Source organism: Labrus mixtus, chromosome 12, assembly GCF_963584025.1.
Source record: "Labrus mixtus chromosome 12, fLabMix1.1, whole genome shotgun sequence".
In the NCBI taxonomy this organism is placed as follows: domain Eukaryota; kingdom Metazoa; phylum Chordata; class Actinopteri; order Labriformes; family Labridae; genus Labrus; species Labrus mixtus.
In genome coordinates, this window is record NC_083623.1 from 26,514,752 (window position 1) to 26,527,646 (window position 12,895).

At 42.5% G+C, this 12,895-nt stretch overlaps 1 protein-coding gene across 10 annotated transcripts in view; it reads left to right on the forward strand.

Moving 5' to 3' along the window:
• The window catches only part of enah (ENAH actin regulator), a 128,230-nt gene extending 116,718 nt beyond the window's left edge, over positions 1-11,512 (forward strand). For 8 of the 10 annotated variants that reach the window (XM_061051299.1, XM_061051298.1, XM_061051295.1 and 5 more), the window contains 6 exons: positions 1,178-1,229; positions 1,481-1,547; positions 3,445-3,492; positions 5,169-5,253; positions 6,417-6,474; positions 7,403-11,512. In XM_061051299.1, the coding sequence (XP_060907282.1) occupies positions 1,178-1,229; positions 1,481-1,547; positions 3,445-3,492; positions 5,169-5,253; positions 6,417-6,474; positions 7,403-7,440 (348 nt within the window). In that variant the 3' untranslated portion in view covers positions 7,441-11,512. The remainder of the gene's footprint in view (positions 1-1,177; positions 1,230-1,480; positions 1,548-3,444; positions 3,493-5,168; positions 5,254-6,416; positions 6,475-7,402) is intronic. The other 2 variants (XM_061051296.1, XM_061051305.1) reach the window with 1 other exon arrangement.
• The last annotated feature ends 1,383 nt before the right edge of the window (positions 11,513-12,895 follow it).

Below are 12,895 nucleotides of genomic sequence, written 5' to 3' on the forward strand. Positions count from 1 at the left end.
TGAAATCTGCATGATGTTCAATACGTAGTCTTCACAATGGCTTCTCTGTTTGTCCAAACTTTGTGTACCACAGTCACTACGTTCCTGTCTGAATCGACTCCTTTATCTGTCTGTGTATTATCTGTGTGATAGGCTGCAGCTTAGTACGTATGTCATGTTACACATCTCAATCTGTAATCACTACTTTTATAAAGGCTCACAAACGTATCTGCACTGCACTGAAATCAAGCCTCAGTAACGATCTTGTAATTACTTTATTTCATATTTCATCGTTGTTCATTGTATTTTAGAAAAATCACTTTCCTGTTGCTCCTGTCATTTGCTAAAAACATTCCAGCTTTCTTGCACCATTCAGTTTTATTCTCTAGTTTTTAAATCAATAAAACAACAGTTCTTGGATTCATTAAGCAGACATATTTATCCAAAGCAACAAACATCAGAGAGCAAAGGAGAGTTTCACCTGTCAATAAAGGAGAGTTTCACGTTTAGATAGAGAAGAGTTTCACCTGTGGATAGAGAAGAGTTTCACTTGTAGATAGAGGAGTGTTTCACCTGTGGATAAATAAGAATTTCCGTGTCAATAAAGGAGAGTTTCACATGTCATGAAGGATCTTTTTGTATGTGCATCAATTTTGGACGAGATAAAACAGTCTCAGTGTGCAAAGATCTTAAGTGCAAATGAACTGCTTGAAGTCGGATCGGACACACAAGTGCTGAAAGGAAGTTCACAGAGTCAGAGCACACAAACAAGGTGCAATGTTATATTCATGGTGGATTTTTGTCGTTTGTTAGATTTAGAAGTTTCTCTCATAAAGAAACGATTTAACTTTATGTGGCATTGGTAGAAGTTTCCATCATAACAAACAAAAAGTATGGTTGAACGGACGGTGTACGAGTGACAGCTTTGACCTCTTATATTTTACAGCACTCAGTGAATATGAAGGATTTCCTTTGAGCGTAGGCTTGTGATGTTGAACTAAAAACTATTTACAAAGCTGTGTGTGTTAGAAGCTGTTTGGGAGAAATGTGACTCCCGTGTAGTAACTGCTGCTGCTTAAAGACATCCAGTGGTCTAATCCATCCAGAAAACCTCCCTAAATACCAACACAAGTCAAATCTCTGACCCTCTGATTGTGACTCATCTTTGACCTTTGGACCTTGTCTGTCCACCCAACAGGAGGAGAGCGAGATAAACACGACTCCGAAAATGTCAGCCTGTAGCACACCAGGTAAGTGTCAGAAGGACCCTAACAGTCCAAGCCTGCAGACCCTCGCAGAAACATCATCATCCTCAAAAACAACAAGCTGGAATTAATATGCATCTTCCTAAGACAGGCAGAGAAGACCCAAGTCAGCATTGAGTTTAACTTTTGATTCATGATTTTAGGAGTATTTAAAATGAGTAAGTAGCTGAAATGAATGTCAAACTGTAAGGAGAGGGGAATTCATGTGTCTGCTGTGTTTTTCTTTGTTTCTCCAGACATGCCCAGGAAGCCTTGGGAAAGAACAAACACCATGAACGGTAGCAAATCTCCAGTTATCGGAAGGTATTTAACATGTTCTTACTTTTTCACCTCATCATTATTTAAAGGAGCAATATGTAACTAAAATTAGTACTGCAGTCCAAATTCAAAACATTGTAGAGAGCTGTCTCCCCCCCCTCCTCTCTAGAGTCCATGCTCACACAGGTTTCCATGTGGTGGACACTGAAGCTTCAGTGTTTAGCCAGCTGTAAACCTTTCTGTGTTCTAACCTCTCTCCAGTTTTCAAAAGCATCTCCAATATTGATCCTAGTTTGATCACGTTTCTGCTCGTGGAGCTTATTAGAAACATGCAGAGGCTTTTTAGGTCGAGTACAATCACTTCTATCTGAACCACTTCTCCTGCCCGCTTCTAAAGTTAGAAGGAGGACATACTGACTGCTGCATTGTTGTCAGAGAAGCCAGCACTTCAACATAGCATGTTTCCTTAATGTCTGATCATATAGTAAGGTTATTTAAAGATTTCATTCAGTAGTTATCGTATATATTGCTCCTTGAAGTATCATTACACTTAAATTCATTTCATATCCCACATTTTCTTTCTAAACTTTGATTGTTCATATTTTATCTAACCATAATGTTTCTGTCTCTTATCTGAATGGCTATCAGCTACTAAGTTTCACTTTCTTAGTAAAAGACGCCAGAGGAATTTATTAAAGCATTTGCATCAGCTAGCTTTAGCATGGTGCACTGCTGGGGCCGTTCTGCGCTGGCTAACATCACTAAAGCTTACGTTGCCTTCACGACCAGTTCAAGCTGAGGTGTCTGTGTGCGAATGGAGAAGAATGGTATAGCATCAAATTAGAAGTCAATTGAAGGCTTCAGATTTTGGATCTTGCCAGCCTTTTAGGTTGTGTGAATGAATAACTTTCACTGCAAACGTTGGGTGACATTTTGCGGGTTACATCGAGGTAGTGTAATAACTCCTTTGGAGAGCTATTTTGACAGAAATACAGAGCTAAAAGTCCTAAAGGTCACATATTCTCCTCCTCTTCAACTAGTTTAAATAAGTCTCAGAGCTCCTCAAAACATGTGTGTGAAGTTTCTTGTTCTAAATCCACTCTGATCCTGGATTTGATCATGTCTATAAACCCCTCTATTTCAGCCCTGCTCAGAACAGGCTGTTTCTGTGTTACAATTACAATGTTACAATTCACTTAGCAGATGCTTTTATCCAAAGCGACTTACATATCATAGAGTAGGTACAACACTAATCCATTCATACACCGCCACAGTAGCAGCGGGAGCAATGTGGGGTTAAGTGTCTTGCCCAAGGACACATCGGACATGTTGCTCAGCTGGGGATCGAACCCTCAACCTTTCAGTCGAGAGGCGACGACTCTACCAACTGAGCCACAGCCGTCTCACTTTAAATATGTAATATGTAAATATTTAAATATGTAAATGAGCTGTGTCTGACCACGCCCCCTCTCTGGAAGGGCTTGGGTGTCTCTGGCTTTCTCGCTCCATGTCCTATTGTTTACAGTGAGAAGGCAGACTCAGAGGGCAGAACAAACACCTAGCTGTGGGAGTGTCACCCACCTGGGGGAGGGGCTACTGCCCTTTGTGATGTCATGAAGGGAAAATCTCCAAACAGCCTGTTTGAGCACACATTTTCTGAAAAGTGGAGCAGGCAAAAGACGGAGAGGATGGACTTTTCTCATCATTGGGGGGTTTGTAGACAGACTAGGGACACATATTAGAGTTAGAGAAACACGGAGAAGTGGATTTTCTATAATATGTGACCTTTAAATCATGCAATCATTTAGCTGAGTTGATGTTCTGAATAGCCCTGACCTTGAGTGATCTAACCAGTCTGGGTTCACACACACACACACACACACACACACACACAGATAGTAAGTTGTCATATGTAAAGTTAGTGTCTCTGCTGCTCACACAGACGAGAGTCTCCGTGGAGAACTCCAATTGGAGCAGATTCATCCAACAGGTAGAGAGAAAAAAAAGGGCTCTGGAGAGTTTGCCAAATGTTTTTACTTCTAAACGATCTCCTTTGAGGTTTGCTGTGATGGACGTGGTTTGGTTGGAGGGTTTTATTTCTAATGCTTGTGTCATGTCTTTCTTTTCTCAATACACCAACCTGCAGGGCTCTCTCCGCCTCTCACTGTGTCTGTTGATATGTGCCATTTGGTACAATATGCTGTGGCTTTTTCTAAACCAATCATTGTCTGTATGAAGGACTTCTAATGTAATCTAGTAATTGTCAATGCATGCTGCTCTGCCTGCTGCTCTCTTAACTCACTGCACCCTCCCCACCCTATCACACACACAGACACGCATGCTTCAAATTGAGTGTCCGCCCAGCGCACAGCAGACTTGGCACAGTTTTATCATTAGAGAGCCAAAGCAGATCCAGCAGGCACTGGCAGATAAGGCCCTGCTGTGGATGTGAGGGAGTCTGTGTGCATGCACAAAGGAGGAGCACTGAACCATCCAAGAAATATTGGAGCACATAATCTCATAACAGTGTTCTACAAACTCCTCTATGGTATGAAAGAAATCGTCAAATCAAATGGGGCGCCGGTAGCCTAGTGGTTAGTGTGTGCGTCCCATGTACAAAAGCTAAAGTCCTCGAAGCGGGAACCGGTTTCAAATCCGACCTGTGGCTCCTTTTCTTCTCTCTCTCTCAGTTTCTGCCTCTATCGACTGTCCTGTCTCTAAAACAAAAAGCCCAACAATAAACCATTAAAAGTGAAAGATTAGAATCAGGGGTAGAGAAGAGCCTGAATGGACCTTCTGTTTGTCATATCTCTTCAGTCTGCGGTGAAAGAGCAGGGACAACACTCTGTTAATTACAAATGTCCCGTCCACAGTGAAAGCCACAGCTGATACTGAGCTCATTTCCCTTTCTCTCACTTCCTTTTCCTGTCCTGCTTCCTCCCTTGAATGTGATTGGCTGCGCTATAAATTTCCACACCATTGATTCTCACGCAGAGCTCTGAGCTCTGGAGGACCCTAAATATACAACTTCTTTTTTTAATGCTGACACCCTCTTGGTCTATCACTTTGCTTCAGAATTCTCATTGAGGAAGATTGAAAAAAACAGATGATAATCACACAGTACGATATGCACAACCATCAGAACTCCTGAGGAGGTCCGACCTCCCTCATGGGAATATTTTCCTAAATAGGTTTGATAGATTGTGAGTGTGTGTGTTTGCTTTTGTGTGTTGACATGCATGTCTAGCTGTGTCCAGGATTTGCATGCAATGACACAGATTTGTTTTCAAGCTGCAGTTTTTAATTTGCTCCAAATTCTATCAAAGTCTCCTCCTGAACATTAACATATTTGACCCTGTAAGGTCAGGGTGTTTCTGCTGTAAATGTTCAATGAGGAAATCATGAGGGATTGTTTTAGGAGGTATTCGGCCGTGATCAGACAACAGCAACAGAACATAAACAGCTGACAGAGTTTTCATGTGAACAGTGTTGGTTAAATGTCTGTTAGCAGGTACAGCCTACAGAAAGAAACGTCTAGAAAGAAGACCTGACCTTCACTTGTCTGACATGAACATCTCAGTCTTAGAAATCATACATGTCTCGCCTCCTTAACCCTGGACCCGTTCTCTTCCTTTGTACTCAGTGAAACTCCTTTCTCTCTTTCAGACCCAAATCCACTCCGACACCCACCGCATCCTTAAGTGCCAACGGTGTGCCAACAGAATCTGTTGACTATGATCGATTGAAACAGGTAAGGGGACACTTAGATTGTAGTTTTATTTATTGCTCATGGAAGTGAAGTGCCTTACTTTCTCATCGAAGCTGGTCACAGGTTTCAATCCCAGTCCTGGTGTCGTTCCCGCTCTCTCGCCCCCATTTGCTCTCTCTCTCTCTCTCTCTCTCTCTCTCTCTCTCTCTCTCTCTCTTAAGCTGCCCTGTCTAATACAGACCAAAGTAGACCAGAGATTGCATCGTTGCATTTGGCTCCATATGCAACAAAACGTGTTTTATCTCAGACTGACAGCATTCTGTTTTGCACATCGTCATACATAAACAGTCTTTGACCATTACTTCCACATGCTCAGATAGATTGATGTATTTCTTGTTGTTTCTTTGTTTCATGTCTCCTCACCCTGTGATTCTGGGCCCCATATTTTTCTTTCATTGGATTTATTTATAGCTGCCTCTGTTCAGGTCATGTGGATTGAAAGTCTTCTTTCTGACATTTCAAGAGATCTGACATTTCAATCGTTTTTTTAAATATACATTTCTGTAGCACAGACGCATCATTTCCCCAAAACAAACAACCAAACAGTGATGTCGTGCTGTATAATTAAGTGTAGATATTACTGTTATTTACTTGTTTATGATACCAGCCCTTGCTCCAGAGATGAGCTGCATATTAAAACAGTTTATAACTGTTAGAGTTCATGTCAGTGTGTGCAGTGAGCCGTCCTGCTATAAGGCCGCTCCTCCCTCTGACCTCCCTGAATGAGCCTGTTAGATAAGTACAGTCCACTATCTGTCGCCATTACTACAGCACACAGCGCGGTCACAGTGAGACAGAAACAACACTCTTCTTCATACTCGTCAATGATCTGTCACTTGTTGACTTTGATCTGCAGGAGTTCAATATAAGTGTTCTCACTCTTGCTGTGTGTTTGTCTACAATTCAGACTTCAGGCTCTAATCTCACAGGGATTCCCTGCACAGGGATTAGCTACTTAGTAAAGAAGACAAGGGACCCCCCTTTGCCAGTTGGCAGGTCCAGCACACGGCTAAGTCCAAAAGCCAAAGGTAACTCAGTCAGAGGAGAGCAGCAGGTGGAAACACGAGCTGCCAGGTGGCACGGTTTCTCTCTCCTCTAAAGGTCTGATGTTTGGAAAGATGACTTTGACTTGTTGTGTTTTTCAGGATATTCTGGATGAGATGAGAAAGGAGCTGTCGAAGCTAAAAGAAGAGCTCATCGATGGTAAATATTTACTTATATGTTCATGTGACGCTGAAACGTAGCACAAGTTATGTTCAATAACACAACCTGAAGGGTCTGCCCAAAATGACGTATCAATGAATCCCTTTATATTCTAAATGTTCTGATCTTATCTAATGTTAGGAACATTAGCCGTGACATTAGAGTTTATTTAAAGTGTTTCTGATCCTTGGGGTTTCCTGCCCCATGTTGACCCTACTAGTTGACCCCTTCTATTAGTGTTAAATTGGCTCCAGAGGGGGCGCTGGTAGCTCAGTGGTTAGTGCGCGCGCCCCATGTATGTAGGCCTTGTATGTATCCCACCTGTGGCTCCTTTCCCACATGTCATTCTCCACACTCTTTCTCCCTGATTTCTGACTCTATACACTTTCCTATCTCTCCATTAAAGGCACAAAAATCCCCAAAATAAATCTTGGCTCCAGAGCTCGTCAGACATAGGATATTTAGTTTTGCTTACAAGTATCCTGATAGGAATCTATGAAAATAGGAGGCACCAGTAGCCTAGCGGTCAGTGCACCTCATATACAGAGACCAAAGTCCTCGAGAGCGGGCAGCCTGGGGTCCATCTGACCTCTGGGTCCTACCCCACATGTCATTCTCTGCACTCTCTCTCTCTCTGGTGTCTGACTCTATCCACTGTCCTTTCTCTGAAAATAAGAGAAATAATTTTTCACCTGTCCCGGTCAATGAAGTATTTATGATGAACTACTCTACCCGTCACCATGTGGGATTAAAAGCAGCAACTCACGAGCTGTGTTCAGGATTAGTTTCACAAACGTTGTATATTCTTTGAAATGACCTTCAGTAAATACAAAGTCTCAAAGGTGTGTTTCTATACAAAAGACTGCACATCCCTTTAGAGATCTCTTCAGCTGTGAAGTCCTAAATAACTTCCTATTTGTGTCCTCAGCAATCAGGGAGGAGCTGGGCAAGTCCAGCACAGCGTAGAGGATCCAGAACCTCCTCCTCAGAACATCTACATCCACGTGAGCCGCAAGAAAAAAAAACCACGGTCAAATCTAGACAATACAGCAGAGAGAAACAATCCAATCAAGGAAGGAGTTGAGACGGCCATGATGACAATGATCACATTCATACTGGGAGAGGACTTCATTTTGGGGCAGAGCAGAATCGGACGCAACAACAATGGAGCGTGTGGGTGGGTGGGGGGGGGGGGGGGGGGGGCGGGGTGGGAGGCGTTGCTCTGTGACTCAGAATCCACTCTACAAAAATCCTGTTCCTGCTGCCTCCCCCCCGCAGACCCCTCCTCTCGCCGAGGGCATCGCATCCTGGACGACAGCGCACGGTCTGAGAGAGAAGCGAGTGTCTTTTATGCAAAGATGATTTTTCTCTTTTTGTCCTAAAAAAATAACGAGAAGAAAAAAAAAAACACAGTTGACAATATTGAACTCTTCAGTGATACTAACCACCTGAACAGTAGCATCGATGCTAAGACCCGTGTGACTTACTATCCAACACCTTTTGTTAAGAGAGAACGCAGACAGGAAGACAGTAGGGGATGGAAATACAAACTTTTTTCCCATAATGCCATAGGGGTAGCGCGTGTGTGTGTGTGTGTGTGTGTGTGTGTGTGTGTGTGTGTGAGTGAGAGAGTGTGAATGTGGGACTGTCAGTCTCTGGTGAGGTCCACCACTGCAGGACACTGTAAAGCTCGTCTTCCTCAAATACTATTTTAACCTGAAAATGTACAAAAGAGAGAAAAAGTTATTTAGAAAAAAAAGAATATCTATCAACAACGTCTGGCCGGATAGTTTTTACACCGGCTGCTCTCTCGTCCGTCTGTGGAATCATCACCAGAGGAGTGGTTTGACCGTCTTTTCTGTTGAGTGATGGGTGGACGAGACGAGCGGGGGCGGCTGCGTGTCAGAAAGCAGCCAGTGTAGCTCTCTACCAAACGTTTATCTACTCACTAAAAGTGCTGATCAGCTAACATCCGTCATGCTCGTCTACCGCCGCCAGAAATGTAGATAGAAGTGACTTTTCCTTCCAGTACACTTTGATTTGACTCTCTCTCTCTCTCTCTCTCTCTCTCTCTCCCTCCCTTTTCGATGTCATGTGCGTCATATTTAGGTACTACATTTGAAGCATGTACGCTCGTTTTTCTTTACATGTCGAGGGTCACAAGTCTGCCAAGAAGTCACATTATAACCGTCACGTTTTTTCTTGTAAGCAATAAGTGTAGCATCTAAGTCCTCACTCACACCCAGCATCTCTCTCTCTCTACCCACCCTGCTCAGCCCCCGTCTCTTTGTCCAACTCTGTGCGAGTGTGATGTCAAACTGGAGATGAAGGTGAAAGAGTACCAGAGAGAATCTGTTAAGACATGAGAAGTCACTTTTGATATTTTCTTTTCAAACTCACAACCGTATTTTTATCCTTTATTTTTTTTTTTCTGCATTTGTGTGAAATGTTCACAGGACGTCCGTAACATAGCAGACTGGTGTCCATATAAGGACACGATTGTGCCATTTACTCTCTCTGCAGTGCTTAGTGAGGATGGTTCCAACTTTAACTTTTTGGCCTTTTTTTCTTTCGTCTGCCGCTGTCCAACTCTGAGAGTGAAAAGGTGTATTTAAGCCGACAGACGTCTTGGATAAGGGAACTCGTAGTTTAATTGAGGTGCTGTTTCTGTGTCATTTCAAGCTCAAAGTACAATCAACCTGACGGGGGGGTATGTTGTTTAAATAATGACACTGTTGCTCCAGGCAACGGGTAAAAAGTCCGTTTTACAATTCTGTACTCATGTCGTCTCCATAATGTCCTGAGGAGACACAAATACAATCAAACGTTACAACTGTCCAACAGCCATACACCATACCATCTGTTTGAAAACCACGCAGAGGAGTGTGAGGCGTGAATCCTAAGTGGTGCATTACAGTTTGAATTCAGTGAACAAAAAGAGTTCAGCTTCATGTCTCCATTAAAGGAGCAGTCCAGTTTTTAAACAGGCCTTCTAACACGTCCATAAAGATTCACTTCAGGCACATTTGACACAAGTCAAAATAGTCCTAAGGCGAACATTTCCTGACTTCAGATCTGATTTCTCAATCATCCAACTCAATGGAATCTTTATTTGATTGATAAATGTTCACCTCATCAAATCAGACTAAACAAAACTTCTCCAGAACCAAAGACGATTTACAACCCAGCCTGAACGATGAGCCCTGAGTGGAAGTTAAAGGTGGAGTCAGTTTGTAAAACACAACATTCAAACTCGGCCCCTCCTCCTGGGCTCATCGCTCCCATAAGCTCACCCTCACTGCAGGACGTTTATTGCTTGTGGCTACGCTGCAAGCTAACGCATGCTAGCACAAGTTAACCAGTGTTTGTCACCAAAAGCAGACCAACACAAGTTTCACCCTCATTTTTGCCCCACTATGATTATATTTTCTCTTCTTTGCTGCTAAGTCCACATCCGTTGTATGTGCCAGGTTTGATTTGCGTCCAATCCCTGACTCATATCCACTCTTAAACTCACCTGCTGCACTGTCATTGGCTGAGAGGAAACTCACCAACCAAAACAAACCAGAAGAGTAAAATCCAGTCAGAGTCTCCACTACACGTGTAAGGAGGAACATAAGACATGATTAACTTTACTATAAGTCTATCTTATTCTGTAGGAACAATCGTCTGACTCTTTAAACTCTAATGAGGACAACCAGACGAGGAGTGGCTGAGGGTTTTTAAGTGGATGGTGGTCGATGGCTGTTGGACGTTGTACGACTCCACTGTGTTTAAGGGCTTGGACATCATAGCTTTGCTACAAATGATGACTATTAACTGATGTGAGAAAATACTCACCAATAGTTTCTCTTCTCTTTGGAATCGATCCAATGAAATGGACGTGTTGGTCGTAGACATCCAGACGCCGTTAACCGTCGGCTTGAGTCTGAAGGTTTTTGATATCTTTTCTGGTTTTGTGTTAACATCACGGTTTCATCTCCTCATCCATCCTTTTTCTAAAGCCAAACGCCCAGACAGGAAGCTTGTGCACTGCGCATCATCGATTGCACTTTAAGACAAAAAAAAACCTCCCCTCACAGAGTAATCCAACACGCTCTGACTGCAGCCGTTAAAGAGCCTCTTTTAAAAAAACAAACGTGCGGCTATCTCACCAAAGGATTCATCCTCGCTCCCTCCTGCTCGACACGCCCCCTCTCAACAAAGTCGCCTTTTCTTCTGTTTGTTTCATTTAGTGGAGAGATCTGGGACGTGAGGGCGAGACAATGGTTGTGGTGGAGAGGCGTTGATCTTTCTGTGAAGCTATGTGGTTTGTGCCTTGTTCCAAAGTTGCATTTAAAGTGTTGAAGATCTAAAGAGAACTCTAGTAATAATAATAATATCTGAGGACTGTGGTTCTGATCTCATGCAGTAGTTTGGTTTCTGTTCCACTCTTTCCTCTTTTTGGAGATCATGATGATTTAAAGGGAGCATGGAATGACCTTGGTACTGTTCCTCACCAAGAAAACATCTTAGCGCCTGTTTCTTTTCTTTTCTTCTTTTTTTTTTTTTTTTTACATATATGTGATTTTTGTTTCCTTTCTGATGTGAGGTTTCTTTTCTAACAGCTCTTAAATACAATCCAGTCTTTAAAGAGAGAACAGGTCTGTACGGCTTCAGAGACGGTCCTGAAGTGTGTAAGTCCAGACTCGTCTGGCTACAGTGTTCAGTGTTTCCTCATGTTTAACGTCTCAGAGAGCATCTTCAGTTTTCTTTACATGCTTGAGGATCTGTCTTCTTCTCCATGTGATCAGAAGACAGCTGGTTGAAACATTTATATTTGTCTGTAAACCCGTTTTTCTTTTTCTGCTGAGGGAACTGATGGGATTGTGAAGGAGAGGTGACAATGGCTAATGAAGGTTGGATGGGTCGGGGTTCCAGACATATTCTTTAATCATCTGCATTGTACCATACTGTTCTCATGTTCATTAGTCTTTTCTTACATGCTAACATATTGTTTTGTTTGAGCAGATTAAATAAAAATTGCAATACAAGAGCAGAGCGTGTCTTCTTCTTTCTGGACTGACTGATCTTAAACCCTGAAGGCTAACACGTTCACACACCTGCCTGACCTGGAGTCATTATACCCAGCATAAGCCAATAGCTGAAGGAATAAAAGATTTTCGATAAAGATAGTTGGAACTTAGAGAGTAAAGGTAGCCCAGTGCAGAGCTTCAGTGTGACTAGAAGTCGTACGCTCCCTTTAATCTTTTATTATTATTTAGATAAACTGAGTCGACCGTTCAGTGTTTAATAAATCTTACTAAACATTCAGACTGCACAACAATAAGATTTATCTTCTTCACTTATTTCCTTTTCATTCCCTTTCATTAAAGAGCCCATATTCTGCCCTTTATGGGGTTCATATATTTAATCTATGTACCTACTTTTGTACATTCAGTAAGTTTGAAAAAAGTGTCTGTTTTCATGTACTGCTCCTCCTTGCTCCCTCTCCGCTCTGAGTCCGTCAGCTACACTCTGCTGAGCCCAGACTGTTAGACCCCACGTGGGCCAAGTCTGCTCTGATTGGTCTGCCGATCCACTCTGTCGTTATTGGTCAGTTGCTCAGCACGCTTCTCGGAAATTTCAACATGAGCTGCTGGGCTTGCCACAACGAGCCAATGGGCTTAGATCAGTGATCTCACACAGACAATGACGTCACACTGACACATTTTTATCGAGGGGGGCTAGAACCGAGCGTTACATGCAGCTAATGCTACAGCTAACAGGAGGAGGTAGGAGAAGCCGCGTTTCCGCGGACTTTGAATTTTTGCACATAGATGTACCTAAACATGCACAGGACACATGGAAAACACACTAAAGAGCATATAAAACCAGAAAAAGCATAATATGGGACCTTTAAACTGTATACACGACACCGTTATTGTAAACAAACGTGATTTATTTTGTCTGAATTCAGACTTAAAGGCTTTATATGTGATTTTTTGATCCAGCAGATGTCGCCCTTGAGCACCAGCATGAAACCAAAACAACTCGCGGTGCATTATTGGGTTAGCATGCTAATGCTAGCGATCTTTATTATGCTCGTATCTTCACACTGCATGTAAATTTACCTGAAATGAGCGTGATCTAGAAACACAGTTAAGCAGTGAGTACAGTATGTTATTCTTCTTTTCTCTAGTCCCTCAATTAAACAACTTTTATACACGAGGGGAGGAGTCAGCCAGCTGTCCAGGCGATGTAAACAAAGTGAAGATAGGACTCTAAAAACTCTGAAAACATCACAGACAGTGGGACTCAGGTGTTACACCCATTGTAGACAGTCATGACTCACAGTTATTTTCAGAGGATATACTTGATTTCTATTATATTTAAGTGTGAAAAATCACAAATAAAGACTTAAAGACAGAAAAGTGAATAT